Raw genomic sequence first — 16,972 nt, 5'->3', positions numbered from 1 at the left:
GTTCAGCCGATAATATAAAGATTCCCCCAGTAGCCCCCGACAACGGTGCTCCATCATTCACCATGAAGCCGAAGATTAACCAATCAAAAGACGGAACCAAACTGAGCTTCTTATGCGAGCTGACCGCTGAACCAGAACCAATGCTGACCTGGTACAAAGACAACGTGGAAATTAAACAAACTGGTCGTTATAAGATGACTGTTGAGTACGATGACGAGGGGTATTACTTTGTTTTGCTTTCTGTGAGTGAGGTCACTGAAAAGGACGGCGGAAAATACACAGTTGTCGCCAAAAACTCATTGGGTGAAACCAAATCTACAATTGATCTTAATTTTGACAGTAAGATTGCTGTGATTTTAAACTTACTATTGATTTACTAATGTTAATGTTTTAATGTTTTATTTATAATTGTAATATCTTTATTAACCAATTAAATAAACATAATTTTGTATTTTTTTTTTAACAAAAACAATCAAATCTCCCAATACTGAACTCTCAGAATACAGAAACTCTAAAAACCAAAGTTTACTTGATGTCTAAAAGGTCACTAATAAAAACATACGTATTATTATTATTATTATACTAGGCCAGCCTAAGGGTGTCTGGTATTGGGAGAGGAGTTTTTTTATTCAAAATTTATTGATAAATGTTATTTTATAGGTACTGCTGAGGATGAAGGCCCAAAAGACAAATCACCAGCGTAAGTTGCTTTAACATATACATTATTTTGTTTTTAGTGAACTCTCTGCTGGCGCAAAAACAATCTCAATAGTTGTAATGAACTTGTGTCCACCATTTGAACTTAGAGCTGCCTAGTCTACACTTGGAGAAGACTACTGTGTCTCTGTTACTCAGGCCTTATTTGATTTTCTGATTTCATAACCTGTTTGCCGAAGTTTGTCAACCGGTCTAAACAGCAAAGTTGGAAATCTTAGTTCTGAGAAATACTTAAAGGACGATTTAAATAAAAATCAGTGTAATACTGAAACACATACAATTAAAATGATATTGTTATTGAAAATACTAACTTGCTCTTTCAGTGGTACTGCTCCAACATTTCTTGATAAGCCAACTATGTCACAATCAGAGGATGGACATGAACTTACATTTGAAGCCAAACTTAAAGCTGATCCGAAACCTAGTATAGTATGGTAAGTTCAGATTGTGGTATCTATGTTGAGCTCTTTGTACAAAGTTCTATAAGTGTCTATAAAAAAATAATTTGTATAGTTTTATTGTTTAAAGGTCTAGCATGGCAAATAAGTTAGGTCTGTGGTACACTATATGATTCTGAAGGAAATAAATTAAGGTTTAGAATGTCTCAACATTTCGGTTGTTAAGCCGCCCTCTGGAGAAGTTGATATTAAGAGCTCCTCCTTATACTTGTATAATTATAGTTCTATCATCATATAAATTATTTATTTGTTTCTTAAGGTATTTCAACAACCAAGCAATGAAAGATGGAGGTAGATTTAAGATCAGTATTAAGCAAACTGCCGGTGTGTATGTGCTGACTTTGAACATTAAGAACGTGACACCCAAAGATGGTGGTAGTTACAAAATTGAAGCTAAAAATACCTTGGGTGTCAGTACCTCAACAATCAACCTCAACTTTAACAGTAAGTACCTTTGTAGGATAGGCATAAAATACCTTGGGTGTCAGTACCTCAACAATCAACCTCAACTTTAACAGTAAGTACCTTGGTAGGAGAGGTATAAAATACCTTGGGTGTCAGTACCTCAACAATCAACCTCAACTTTAACAGTAAGTACCTTGGTAGGAGAGGTATAAAATACCTTGGGTGTCAGTACCTCAACAATCAACCTCAACTTTAACAGTAAGTACCTTGGTAGGATAGTTATAATACTGCTTTAGATGTGGCACAGTGGCTTGGTGCTTGACATGCTTACCAATCCCAGGGTCTTTGGTTCAACTCCTGCCATAGTTCCTAGATTTTGTCAATACAGCACCACTACCTACACCTCATGCAGAACTTGGATTAACATGGGTTTCACAAATAATACAGTACACACCACTATTCAGGTACACCCTTTAAACTGAAAATAAGAAAATATATAAAATTGATTTTTTATTCTTTAGTTACAGAGGGCAGTAGACAGGGTGCACCATCCTTTATTGAAAAACCAAACATAAAACAAGAAGACGAAGGGCGCCATTTGATCTTCGAGATTAAAGTTATGGCCGAACCTTCTCCGACGGTCACCTGGTGCTATGGCAACAAGACCATCAGCGACGGCGGTCGGTATAAAACAAAGACGAAGACGCAAGGAAAGATCCACATATTGATTTTAGACATGACGGGTGTAACCCCGAGCGATGCTGGAAATTACAGAGTTGTTGTAAATAACGCAAAAGGAGAGGCTACCTCTACTATTAATATTAGTTTTGAAGGTAAGGGGTTTTTAGGATCAGTTTCAAATCATGAGTATCCCATATTGGTTACAGATACTCATTGGCTCAGATTCATCTTTACAGCCTCATACCTTCTTTATTTTTTTAAATTTAAATAATTTCCACAGATTCCAAAACAAATGGACTGGCTTCCCAAAAGAAAATTAAACCATATATTTAAAAAAAATCAAAGTTAATGGTGCAATTTGATTTTATAATAATAATAAGTAAAAAACTTCATCGACATTGAATAATAAAATATCAAATATTTCATATTTATTATCATCATTGTATACAATTGATCTCAACTGTGTTTCTCAAACAGTACACTTGTTACGTATTATGATAGAATAAACAACAAATAAATTGTCCTTTTGTTTTGCCAGTGCAAGCTGGAAAGCCTAAGCAAGTTAAAGTGAACACTGCTCCTCCGCTTCACATTGACTTTATCAGCCACAAAGAAGTGGTAGAAGAATACTCAGAATACTCGGAAACTGTGACTGAATCATCAACAGAAATCATAGAAGAAAAGATTAAGATTGTAAAAGGGTTAAAAGATCAGGTAATGATTGTAACTATCTATGTATCAATCTTTATATTATTATAAAGAGAGCACTTGCATTGATGAAGGGCTAGTGTTGCTCTGATAATTTTTCTGGCTGTTTTACTTATTTTATTTTGTATCTTCATTGGGATCCAGCCAGTGATACCCACAGCATTGTCATTTTTTTCAGTAATTATACTATTTTTATACTTTCATTGTTACACAGAGAATCAAGATTTTGCTTTTTATTTTCAAATCTTTTCATAATTTCTCACCGGCTTTATTTTTTGTTTTTATCCAGGATCTTATAGATGGAGATAAATTAACTCTTCGTGTTAAATTTTCCTGCAAACCTATCACTGTTAACTGGTTTCTGTGAGTATAAACTTTATTCTAATTAAGTATATTAAAGTAAGTCAGCAAAATATGTAGTCAGAATGATTCATGTCTGAGCAATGATACCAAACTTAATGTTCCTCATGCTCATCTGGTGAACATTCATTTTCAAAGTTTGGCCTAACTATGTGGGATACACAAACAATATGCAATTCACCATCAATGACAACAATTTTTAAAACTCAAAAAAAAAAAATGATGTTCACCAGGTGATAGGTTCTTGTAAAACGTTTGATATTTGTAAAGGTGCTATAGAAATGACAATTCTATGTTATTTTTCAGGGATGGCAAGCCACTACAACCATCACCAGATTACGAGATGAAAGAAGAAAAAGATGAGTATGTACTTATTATGGAGGAGGTGTTTCCAGAAGATAGTGGAGATTACAGTGTAGTTGGCAAAAACTCCAGCAGTGAAGTTAGGTCTATTTGTGAAGTGTACGTTGAAGGTATGTATGCTACACCATTGTATATTTTTATAAACATTCATAGACTTTGTAAATTTTTACAGAAAAAATTAACATAAAATAAAATCATTGTTTTTATTGTGTCTTTTTTCTGTGTCTTGTAGAGTTGAAAAAACCAGCACCTAAGCCAAGGTAACTTTATTTTAATTTAATTTTAATTGTTGAATGTTTATGTCTTGTCATGTTGTATTTTTGTGAGGGTCCCTAATGATCAGCTTTGGCTAGATGGACCACCCTCGTAAAATGTTGTTAAAATAAAAAAATTGAATATAAAATATTCTTTTAATTGGATTTCATTTGGAAGATGAATGGGCCAAAAAAATGTGAAAGAAGGAATATGGGATAATTTACTTTATTTTGTTGGTTTTAGTCAGAATGTGTATGTTTTTGTGATGGATTCCAGTACTATTTTATCTATTTTTAGTCAAAAAGATAAACCACAAAAAGTAGAAGAAAAAATAGAACCAAAAAAAGATGCTAAACAGCAATCAAAGCCACCGGGTAAGGAACCAGCTAAACCTGTAGAAGAGAAACCAATTGAAGTCAAGAAGACAGCACCCAAAGAAGAATCTGCACCACCACCAGTTGAAGAAAAACCCATAGCTGTTAAAAAGACCGCACCGAAAGAAGAGTCTGCGCCACCACCAGTTGAAGAAAAACCCATAGCTGTTAAAAAGACCGCACCCAAAGAGGAGTCTGCACCTCCACCAGTTGAAGAAAAACCACATGAAGTTAAAAAGACCGCACCGAAAGAGGAGGCTGCACCTCCAGCTCCGGAAAAGAAACCAGCTCCAAAGGACGAGAAGATAGAAGCCGTCAATAAAAAGGCAGCAGAGAAAGCGCCACCACCGGGCACGGGATCACCAGCAAAGGCTGTACCAGAGATCATAGTACCAGAAGAACCGAAAGGCTCACCAAGCAGACAACCAGCAGAGAATGGGTCACTAAGCAAGCAAGAACAGCTAGGTACGAATACATTATGTTTTCTTTTTCTTCACCAATTAATTTCAATTAAGTATTGTTTGTATTTTATGATTCTATACATTATTATGTTTTATCTTTTATCTTCTGTTTTGGTCTTTCAAAAATTGATTATTTTTCATTCCAATGACAGATTGGTTTGCACACTATGAAATTTTCTTCAGCCTTTATAATATATACATAGTGATTGTATTACATTAAACATGTATTTTGTTAATGTGTATGCCAAGTTTTGAAACAAAACTGAACATCTAGTTCAATTATTTTGTATTTGTTTAAGAACAAGGTTTTCTATTCCCTTTTAAAATAATATAAGAACAACTTTTGAATCAATTAGTCTCAGACAACATCTAAAGCCAAGAAACATCATTACATATTTAAACTTCTATTCCATGCTATTGCCTTTAAAATGGTGATAGGCTTTTAAGAAAATCTTGTTCTGTAACCAGTTCAAATGATTTTACCGTCATGCAGAGCAAGAACAAAAACTGTCACTAACGAACAAACAGACTGGACATCGAGGGTCAATCAGCTCCAGACGAGGTGACCTATAGAGTGTGGTTTACAGCAGAATTTGTTAGCATACTACTATCTGTTATTTGAAGCAATTTTCTTGTCAAATATTTTAAATTGGAGGTTAATTCATTAAAAATTACCACATACAATGTTGTGGCTCGATTTAATATTTGGTGAACGCGCAATACCTAACTGCTTTGGGCTAGCCAACTTGTCTTCCATTTTGCCTAGTTTAACCCCATAACCTCCTAATATTATAACAAAACAGTTACAAATTAAACAAATTCACTTACAAAGAGTAGCACAATATTCAAGATCTATGAATATTAAAGAAATGTTTTATAAGAAAATCGCTTCACGACTTTAATACTTAATCTTCTTAAGATGGCTAGTTTTCATCCATTATATCAAGATCTTATTACAACTCAACTGGTATATGTGTGTTTGTATCTGGTGGTCTCTGCCAAATGCCACAATGCTTAGTAGGGTTCAGCTGTGTTGCTCTGTACATTAACACCGCTTCTGCTACTGTATATTGTTCCTACATCATCTAATGATGAAAAAAGTTTATTGTCTGTTTATTTTGGTGTTTTATTGTATACTTTATTATACTATATAAAGGCTGCTTTTAATGTCATTTAATTATAAGTTCTAATATTTCTGTTTATTTTACAGTGTAATACTATATTGTCTATTTACAGCTTTTTAAAATAATATTGGCTAATTATAAAGAGTGAACTTTTGCTCATAATAATTAAAACAGTATATATACTGTATTACACTTTCATCAACATTATCATCAACATTGCTTCATCATCTCCATATCATCATTATCTCTTTCATATCATCATTGTCACTACCTCATCATAATCATCACTTCCTCATCATCATCATCATCATCATCACTACCTCATCATCATCACTACCTCATCATCATCATCACTACCTCATCATCATCATCACTACCTCATCATCATTACTACCGCATCATAATCATCACTACATCATCATTATTATCATCACTACCTCATCATCATCATCATCATCACTACATCATCATTATTATCATCACTACCTCATCATCATCACTACCTCATCATCATCATCATTATCATCACTACCTCATTCACATTCAGCGTATATGCACAACTAGCCAATGAAAGTGTTATAAAGATGGTTGAAATATATATTGTCCGTCTTGAAGGCTATACATACAGCAGAAAGTCTATAGATGAATTGGAAGACTCTGGTCAGCCATATTTCTTGCAGAGTCCTTGTAAGGCCCAAGTTACTCAAGGTACTAGGAATGTGTATATAAGCATTGATTCTACCTGTCAGTGATAACAACCGTGCCAGGAATTATTGACTTTTTACCAACGTTTTACCACAATTTTACAAAATACTAAAGTATATTTTTACTTTTTACTTCAAATTTTGCATTTACTAAAATTCATATAAATTATCAATTTTTGATAACAAATAAGTGATTCCAGCATTGTGTTACTCATTCACAGATAGAATCAATAAAAAAAGTTGTCATGGCATTATTTTAAATTTTTGATGATCTTCCTCCAAAAATCAACAATAGGCACACCACAGGGTTCACCAAAGCATTCCCCAACTAGAGGCAGAAATGCAGAACAGTTGGATAAAAACCCATGCTTCAAAATGGCCCCCACTAAGACTCAAGTTCTGGAAGGTAACAGAGTGTCCCTCCCCTTACCCTCCTCCTTTTCAACCAATCAGTCTCCGCTTGCTCACCCCCCTCAACCACCATTATATGTTATATCTTACTCAATACATTTATACAGTCAACTCTCCCAATACCAGACTTTTCTTGAAGTCCAAACAGTCCCAAATTCATTTTTACCATTAAAACACATTCCAAATACCAGACTCTCCGGAAAACTAGACATATTTGGCCAGCTTAAAGGTGTCCGTTATGGAGTTGACTGTAGGTGAATCCAGGGGCGTTAATAGAAAAGATATCCATCACTGGAACATATCAGAGTTGATCAAACTTTGCAGAAAAAAAAATTAATTGCATTATTCTAAAAATTGAACATGAAATATTTTTCGCTTTAACCAATTCTAAATTTGTCAACATTACCTGTACAGCACATAGCTATGATTGTGTAAGATATAACAAAGCTTCCGTGCCACGCCTTTCCTTCCTTCCAATTCATTGTGATTTGATTGACTCGCTTACCGGTGCTTTTTTTGGAGTGGGTTTTGAGTTGTGTACCCTACCCACCTTGTTTGTTTTTACAACGCTTATTCCAGAACCAGGTATGGAAAGCGGCAAATTTTATTTTATTCTTTTTTTATTTGCTGTTTTTGTCCTTGCCTTTTTTATTCTCATAAATCCTCTTTTCCTTTCGTATTCATTCCTTGCCATTTATTTGATGTGTACTTTGATGCCTTTTAAACATGTTTTCCAATAAAATACTGCTCTTAACGCTTGATTTGGAATGTTGTGTAAACAGGACAGTCAGTGAAGTTTGAGGCGATTGTAGCGGGCAACCCTAAACCAACGGTCAGCTGGTTTAAAGGAAATTCCAAAATTGAACATGCTTGGAAAGATCGCTATTTTGTAAGTTTGTTTGTTTTTTATTCTTTCTCTGCATACACATAACTTTTACAATGAAAGAACAAAATTACTCTAGTAAAAAAAAGTGTGCAGTAAGTCAAAGTCATTTGGCCAAAGTCGTATTGTTACCATCTGTATTTTCAAATTGGTTATTTTCTTTTTTATTATTGTTGGCGGAGAAGCTTTACTGTGACAACTAGTACCCCATGTCCTAAAGTAATCCCACTTTCAAGTATTTAATCCCACCCTTTAGGTTAAAGAACTTTACAAATCCATGATGATGCAATCCAAATATAATCTAATTTCTGTACTCGGTCATACCGTATGAATAGGAGAAGTAGAAAAAACCCATTAAACTGAAATTTAATCTAAAATTGAATCCACATTGAGGAACAAACAATTTTTGATTTTTTTTAAATTTTAAATACCGGTATATTAAATTTTCTTCTTACTTTTTGTAGCTTAAATACCATGCCCAACGAGATGTTCACATAATGGAAATTAGAAAAGCAAACAAAGTTGATGCAGCAGGACATTTTGTCTGTAAAGTAGAGAATGAGAACGGTAGAGATGAACGTATCTTCACCTTAATTGTTACAGGTAACTACTCACTTTTATTAGTTAGTCTAATATATTGCCCAATCTTCTTTAATACACAAATGTTTCATTATACCTTTTCTGTTTGACAATGACTTGGTGTAACTATATTGAAACTCAAATAATACAAGACTATATTCATATTACCCACCCGTAATACGCATTCATTCAATATTTGTTCATAATTCATTTCTATGGCGCTTTTAACAAAGGTTACAGATAACCTACTTTAATTGGTGTTTGTGGTGTTTAGTCTTAAGCCCAATGTTTCAAGGGCTGAACATTTTTAATTCTATTTTTAAAAAGTTCTATATGTTGTATTTAGTAGTTTATTTAATGTCATGTTTTAATGTTATTTATGTCTTCATGTTTTTTGATAAAATACATGAATTATTCCTGAACTTGTATGATGAATGAGTCAGTTTAGAAGAGTATAAGAGAGTAAAAAATATGACAAGTATATTTTTGTAACTGTAATCATTTTTAAATACTTTATTTCACTTGTTGATTTATTTGCTTCATTAGCCGAATCATCTAAGAAAGGTTAGTCAAGCGGTGGTAATTGGTAATTTGCTTGTTTACTATGGATATGAAACGGGAAACAAAAATAAATATCTTATTTTATAATTTATTTCTGAACTAATTCTATAGTAATGTGAATTTTGATTGACAGTAAAAACAAATCAATCAAGAAAAAAAATATTATTTTGAATAGTGCATGATTTATATTTTAAATGTTTTTACTAAGTGAATGTTTTTAAAAGTACTTTTAATCTATTCAATTATAGTTTTTGGAAACATTTGTTTTATACGATTTGATAGATGTGAAGGTTTTTTTTAATTTTATTTTAAATCAACTGACAGAGATAAAAACCTCCACTAAAGTTTACAGTTTGTAGTTAAGATGTCAAAACAGAGGTCAGGTCAAAGTTGATTTGAGGAGCAGCAACATCGACCATTACATGCATTACATTTTAATACAACTAAAAAATAGAATTTTTTATTTCTAAAAATTAAATAGAAGAAATGACAGTATGATATTACAGAACATACATTCTATAAATAGATTGTAAACAATTGTAATTACAGACAAAAAAATTGGTATGTCAAGTTCTCGGACAAACTCAGCAAGTTCCTCCAGAACATCTAGTGTTGAGGATCTCCTAGCACAAGGTTTAAGATTGCCATACATTCAATATCACTCAGTACACGGTATTCCTTAAGACATTGCACTCAATATCACTCAATACACGGTATTCCTTAAGGCAGTGCACAAATTAAGTCTATCAAAATATTTTGGAGCATTATCTGTTATACTTTTTGAGAGAAAGCCCAAATCTACCTGATTAATTTTCATTAGTTGCAAAAAAAGAAAAACAATTATTTTATAGTAATACCTAAGCACAAACCTGTTTTAATAAACTTGAATTTAGTCATCAACATTTAGTACATCAAAGGCCTTAGAATAGATATCATAATAAAGAACCAAAGAGCAATCACAAATTGTAGTTAGAGGAATACCATAGGTAGAATAGATAATTAAACATCAAACTAAAATTCCTTTTACCAACTTATATAAAAACCTTTTATATATATATAATTACAGCAATTTTTGGTGCAGGTTCCCGAAAGTCTACCCCATGTTCCTCTAGAAGGTCTAGTATGGATTTACTCGAAGAAGGTTAAAATTACTTACGATATTATGCACAAAATCTCACAAATATATTTTAGATACTTTTTAGACCTTTTTGTGTATCCCATCAAACAGTTGTTTAGAATCAATGTCTTCACAATCAAAAGATCACAAAAAATGCATCATATTGGTTGCACAGTTTGTTTTTAGAACTCATTTGTACATAGTGCAGCAGCCAAACTGGTTAGATCTGAATGTATGGTAGTTTTAGATACTTGTTGTCCTCCTCCGTATGTGTTTGTGATTTGCACATCATAAAGTTAATGTGATGTTTGCCAACTGTTGAGTTTCTCTATTTTTTGTTTTAGAAATTTAGTTTTATAGAAAAATTATAAACAGAACACATAACAACAAAATGTAAACAATTAAATTGTTAACAAGTTAAGTAATTAAATTAATTTCATTTATTTTCACTCGCCAGTGAAAATGCTGCTCTTCCCAGGTGCCCAACATCATAGTAAAAAATTCCCAGGGGCCATATGTCCAACATCACAGTACAAAATTCCCAGGGGCCATATGTTCAACATCACAGTACAAAATTCCCAGGGGCCATATGTTCAACATCACAGTACAAAATTCCCAGGGGCCATATGTTCAACATCACAGTACAAAATTCCCAGGGGCCATATGTTCAACATCACAGTATAAAATTCCCAGGGGCCATATGTTCAACATCACAGTACAAAATTCCCAGGGGCCATATGTTCAACATCACAGTACAAAATTCCCAGGGGCCGACATCACAGTAAAAAATTCCCAGGGGCCATATGTCCAACATCACAGTACAAAATTCCCAGGGGCCATAGTACAAAATTCCCAGTGGCCATATGTCCAACATCACAGTAGCAAATTCCCAGGGGCTATATGTCCAACATCACAGTAGCAAATTCACAGGTGCCATATGTCCAACATCACATTACAAAATTCTCAGGGACCAACATCGCAGTACAAAATTCCCAGGGGCCATTCATCCATCATCAAAATGAAATAAATATAAACTGATTCAACATTCATACACCTAAATATAATCGATAAAATAATCTGAAATATTGATTAGAGGGTAATACTTGGTTGGTTGATACTTGAGTGTTTTTAAGGTTTCGCTGATTATTCACATGTTATGCTTTAGTTTGTTGCACAGTGTTTTGTGTGTTAAACTATATGTATGTATATTTGTAAACTCTTGACGTTAACAGTTTCTATGGTCTTCTCCAACTTTTCTTTCTTCTTACATTAATTTAATTTGTTTATTTGCCTTTTTATTCTCCAAAGCGTCACCTCAATTACTTGGTAAAGTTATTATTCTTTTCCCCATTTTTCCTTTTATGAATTTTTAAAGTCAGCCCTCAACCTTTGTTTGGTTGTTTTAATGTTTTTGTTTGTATAATGTTCGGTATTTTGGTTGTATTTAAAGCACTTTTTAATACTAATGAGAAAACGTTTAATTAGTACAAATACCTTGCCTGTACAAATTAACAGGAATTAATTTTAGCACCTAGAATATTGCTTTTTTTATTCCTCTAAAGGTAAGTGTTTCTAAAAAACATCTTGGCAAGAACAGTAGCACCCTGTTTTAAACCAATTTTTACCTGTAGATTTAGACACAATTAAATTTAAAATAATAGAAAACCTCTTTTCTATCCAAATGTGTTTAAAATAGTTATAGTTCTTGATTATACCACATCCGCACACTTTTGAGTAAAGTTTTTCCTTAATTATAAACCCTATCTTTATAGTAGTCGTTTAAATTAATGTAAATGTTGATATTAGTACATGAATAGATGGATTGTACCTTCTTTTAACCCTGGTTCTTTTTTCCCATTAACATAAATAACTAGATTATTTATTTGAATATATGAAAATGAATATAAAAACCCCAAATACTTGACTTCAGTACTGTATAACTACAGTATTGTTGTAATGCAGAGTTAGTAAATAAATGATTCTCCCAGTAATATGAACACCCTCACAATGAAGTACCATTTAGAAAAAAAGTGTTGAGTGATGTTTATCTCTATATAAATGTACTAATTTATGCAATCGTTGACTTTGACAGATCGAAGCAGTGGAGGTGAGCTTGACTTTAGATCAATGCTTAAACATCGTGAAGTTGAGAGACGAGAGTCAAAGATCGATGTCCCTGACTGGGGTGAACTTAAACATGTTGAAGGGGAGGAGAAAAGGGTTAGTTTATTCTGAATTGGTTTCTAAAAGTGGTATTCTGACTTGTTACAGTAGTCCTCCTAGAGTCCTTGGTTCAAATTGTCATTAAGTCAGTTTTCTTGTGAATTACTACATATTCATATACTGTATGTGGATTAGTGATTAAACTTGGTACCTTAAAAAGAAAGTAAATATATATATATTTTATGTTAAGTCTTTAGAAACATTGCCAATAGTAAATTGTCCTATCATATAGGTGGTAATACCCCTGAAACCAGTTTACCGGGGTAACCCCATACTCGTCTTAAAGATGTATTGTCCCCCTGAAAAAATAATTTTTAACAACATTTTTGTTGAATATGCCATTTTAATGTCACCTAATAGTTATTTAGTTTGACCAAAAATTGGATTGAAAAAAAATGTATTTACCTGAAAAAACTGTAATTTAAAGCAAAAAATGGTCAATTTGTCTGCCAGCCAATGGATTTTTGGTTGAATTTAAGCATTTATTTTGTCATTTTATATGTGAAAATATTATTTTTGTGTGTTTTTTTTCCTACGGAAGTGATTAACTTTATTAAAACTACAAAATAATATATTCAAAGTCTGATTTAATTAATCTTCATTTTTCATGTTTTTGGGGCACAATACATCATTAAATGATGAACTGGGTTGTTTAAAGTGCACACACTTTTAATGAACTGGGTTGTTTAAAGTGCACACACTTTTAATGAACTGGGTTGTTTAAAGTGCACACACTTTTAATGAACTGGGTTGTTTAAAGTGCACACACTTTTAAACTATGTTAACAGTTGCCTATAAATGTAAAATGACTAAACCATTTCATTTGTTATATCATTGTTGTTAACATTTTACCTATTACATTGTATCATATCAATTTCTTAGGCTGCTGAAATCACTCGGCCACTTAAAGGTAAAAAAGTAAATGAGCGTGATGGACGCGCTCGTATGGACTGTGGAGTCAAGTTCACCGGTGTCAAACCACAATGGTACAAAAATGGTGACCCTATCAACCCTGGACGCAAGTACAAAATGTTTGCTCGTGGAGCTGAGGTGGAGCTTGAGATCCAGGACTTGAACATAAAAGATAGCGGCGAGTATGAAGTTGCATTTGAAGAGTTAGCTCATACATCTTGTGAACTGACTGTTGAACGTGAGTAACATAATGTTTTGTTTGCCTGGCCACACTTTAAATCATTAGTTTTGAGATTTTTAGCCCACATTTTCTATAAGAGGTAAACTAAATTAGAATACCATTGAAATAAGAATTTATTGTCACATATATGGCCAGCCCCTTATACAGTATGGCCAGCCCCTTATATGGCAAGCCCCTTATATGGCCAGCCCCATATATGGCCAGCCTTATATATGGCCAGCCCCTTATATGGCCAGCACTTTATACAATGGCGAGACCCATGTCTCGCATTTGTAGATATTGGAGTGTGTACTCACCTATGTTCCTTACCTCTTTATTTGGAGTGACTTTATTTATCATTTCATGACTTTATCTATTCCTACCCCTATTTACTAAAGTTATGAATAACTAAGTCCCCCACTAGAACCGTAAGCTTTTCTCACCAGACCCTATGCCTATGTCATTACTGTACTCATTCATCTAGGCAATTTCTAAGCACTGCTTATAAAGTATGGAATGAAATATAATGTGTTACTGACATTAAATGCTGCACATATTGCTTTAGATTATTACATTAAATGCCTCACATAGTAAAATTCGCATTCACTTTGTATTTAAATTAAAATTACCTTGACAAATGTTGCTGTCTCATTAGAAAAGAGTATCATTACACCTGTCTCTAATTAATGTGTTTTTTATACAGTAGTTCAATTTACTTCCAATGTACTATTATTTCTATGTACTGCTGTTTTTAAATACTCTATAGCTTATAAATTATCAGGAAATACTGGGCAAGGAGTGGAGAAAAAAACAACCTTAAACATTTTATGTTATTTCTGCATTTTATCCATCTATTTTTGTTTAAAAATTAAATAATTGTCGTTGCTTCATTCTTGCATATTGCTTGGCTGTTTGCTTTGCTTTGTGTTTCTTCATCTCCCGTTGCTTCTGCTCTTCTTTCGCTACCATGGTAACTTGACAGAGCATCACTGTTTGGCTACAATGAGCAATAAGGAATTTGCTAAGCTGGTTTCCACTGGAGAGTTACCTAAAGATGGTAGGCACGACTTGCTTTGTTTGTATATTCTATTTTCCTGTACTATGTGTCATGGTTGACGACCATGTCAACATTATTCTATTGCAGTTACTGCAGTAAAACTACACTTTCTTATTTAGCAAACTTTTTTGTGGGAATCATACACCCTGTTTATTGCTACCGCATAAACTAAAATCATATGTTATTGCAGTCAAAAATGTAGTTACTGCAGTAACTGCAGTAAAATGATTTTGACGTGATCCCTTACGATTACACCCTTTTGGAATAAATTAATTAATGTGTATACATATTGGACATATTTTTTGAGAAATCCCTGTACTACTCATTAAAATTGAGTACAAAATGAATAAAAACATGACACATAGAACAGCAAAATGATGATGCTACTTCATTTTATAAATCATAAAAGAAAATATTCATAATAACATTGCAGTTTGTATCATCATAAGCTAACATTAAAAAAATGTATTTTTGTTCTAAACAAGTTGATTGATACGAAAAACGAAATGATTAGATATTGCGGCATATTATTGTCAATAATATTTTATGTTAAGTAATTCACATATGAACAACGATAGTAAGTCGCTGTTTTTTATGACTAGCATATTTATAGAATTTGATAACAAAGTGACAAAATCAGCTAATACTTTCTGAAATATACAGTTTACTTTCCCAAAAATTGAAACTCTTCCAAAGTCCAATTTTTTTTCAAAATGTCTCAAATGCATTCCCTCTAAAAAACTAAACATTTTTGCCAAGATAGGTTACTAGTCTTATTTCACAAATATTTTGCTGATTTTGTTTCTTTTTGTTATCACTCTATTTCAAGTATGCAGATGTATATTCAGATTATGTTGTTAGTTGTCATTTCATCTTGCTTTATCATTTGCATGTAAATTAAGCTAATATATAAACATTATATAAATGTGTACATTATTTTATGTTCATATACTTTCTAAAGATTAACAGTTTATGATAACCATTCACATATCTCATCTGTTGCTTACTATCACTGTATATGTTTCAGTTAAGTATTTAGATTATTCATAATTATTTAAATAAAAATATTTACATAAATTACATATAACATAGAATTACTAACACCATAGTATATATAAATGTTACATTGTGTGTGCTTTATGTTCAAAGTTGAAAGCTGGCAAGTGAAGTTTTAAATAAAATATATGAATATTCAAATATAATATTAATATGCAAATTTTTCTTATGAATATGTAAACATCAATATATGAATATTCAAATGTAATAACATAAACATATGAATTTTCAAATATTATAGCATAAGTATATTAATATTCAAATATAACAATATATGTATATTAAAATATAATAATATATGAATATTCAAATATAATAACATAATATATGAATATTCATCAAATTTATGAATGTACAGAATGTTTAACTGTTTGATTCCACTGACAGCTAAGAAACCCAGAGCAGATTTCATAAGCCTTCTAAAGAACCAAGAAGTAAAAGAAAACGCAGATGCTAAGTTCTCAGTTGAAGTAAGCGCAGACAGGATTGAGTCAAGTTGGTATGTCAACGGCAAAAAGGTGACGTTCCGCGATGCAAAGAAATATGAAACAAAGAAACTTGGACGTAAACACACACTGATTATCAAGAAAGTTGCCATTGAAGATCAGGGTGATGTCAAAGTTGAACTTGAAGGTCGAGACAGCACAGCAACGTTGACTGTTAAAGGTATTTGAAACATCTTGCACACAAAATTAAGATTGAAAATTGAAACATATTGATTGAAATATTGAGAATCTCAATATTTGTGGATTACTGCAAACTTTATATCAATTGGAATTCATTGTATTTCTGTTTGTGCCATTTACAGACTCTTATATTGATTGATCACTTTACTTATATACAAAATTCCATATAAAAAACAAAAAATACAAAGAAAATGAAAAATCACACTAAAATAGGATTTTCATTTAGTGAAGAGATTTGAAAAATGTAAATTTGTTGAAATACTAATTTCTTCTCTCTTACAACGTGGTTTAATCCTTCAGTTGATCATCCAACCTTTTTTTTTTATTATCAAAAGCTCAACCAAAGTTTACCAAACCACTGAAAGATAAGACAGCTATAGAAAAACGCTCAACATCGTTGGAGTGCGAAGTCTCTGACTACACGTCTAAGGTAAAATGGACAAGGAACGGTAAACCATTAACTGAAAGTGATAACATTAAAATGGTTATGGATGGTCTTAAGCGTGTGCTTATTATTGACAAGTTGAACAAGGAGGATGCTGGGGAATATATGGCAGAATTTGAAGGCTTAAAGTCAGTTGCTAAGCTCACTGTTAGTGGTAAGTTTATCAAAACTTCAATCAATCCATCAATTTTTATAGCACTATTCCAATCATT

At 32.5% G+C, this 16,972-nt stretch overlaps 1 protein-coding gene across 5 annotated transcripts in view; it reads left to right on the top strand.

Annotated features, from left to right (window-relative positions):
- LOC144839414 (twitchin-like) overlaps positions 1-16,972 on the top strand; it is a 58,889-nt gene that overhangs the window by 8,089 nt on the left and 33,828 nt on the right. For 4 of the 5 annotated variants that reach the window (XM_078694756.1, XM_078694755.1, XM_078694758.1 and 1 more), the window contains exons 6-25: positions 34-339; positions 661-700; positions 1,041-1,151; positions 1,435-1,619; positions 2,102-2,413; positions 2,800-2,975; positions 3,259-3,332; positions 3,636-3,802; positions 3,925-3,952; positions 4,245-4,786; positions 5,276-5,344; positions 6,906-7,016; positions 7,804-7,910; positions 8,369-8,507; positions 11,470-11,487; positions 12,254-12,381; positions 13,267-13,534; positions 14,499-14,573; positions 16,017-16,295; positions 16,651-16,914. In XM_078694756.1, coding sequence (XP_078550882.1) covers positions 34-339; positions 661-700; positions 1,041-1,151; positions 1,435-1,619; positions 2,102-2,413; positions 2,800-2,975; positions 3,259-3,332; positions 3,636-3,802; positions 3,925-3,952; positions 4,245-4,786; positions 5,276-5,344; positions 6,906-7,016; positions 7,804-7,910; positions 8,369-8,507; positions 11,470-11,487; positions 12,254-12,381; positions 13,267-13,534; positions 14,499-14,573; positions 16,017-16,295; positions 16,651-16,914 — 3,399 coding nt within the window. Of the gene's footprint in view, positions 1-33; positions 340-660; positions 701-1,040; positions 1,152-1,434; positions 1,620-2,101; positions 2,414-2,799; positions 2,976-3,258; positions 3,333-3,635; positions 3,803-3,924; positions 3,953-4,244; positions 4,787-5,275; positions 5,345-6,905; positions 7,017-7,803; positions 7,911-8,368; positions 8,508-9,029; positions 9,048-11,469; positions 11,488-12,253; positions 12,382-13,266; positions 13,535-14,498; positions 14,574-16,016; positions 16,296-16,650; positions 16,915-16,972 lie in introns of all 5 variants that reach the window. The other variant, XM_078694754.1, reaches the window with a different exon arrangement.

This window comes from Antedon bifida, chromosome 4 (genome assembly GCF_963402885.1).
Source record: "Antedon bifida chromosome 4, ecAntBifi1.1, whole genome shotgun sequence".
NCBI lineage: Eukaryota > Metazoa > Echinodermata > Crinoidea > Comatulida > Antedonidae > Antedon > Antedon bifida.
Note: the sequence above shows the minus strand (reverse complement) of the source record. Positions and strands in the feature narration are given on the sequence as shown.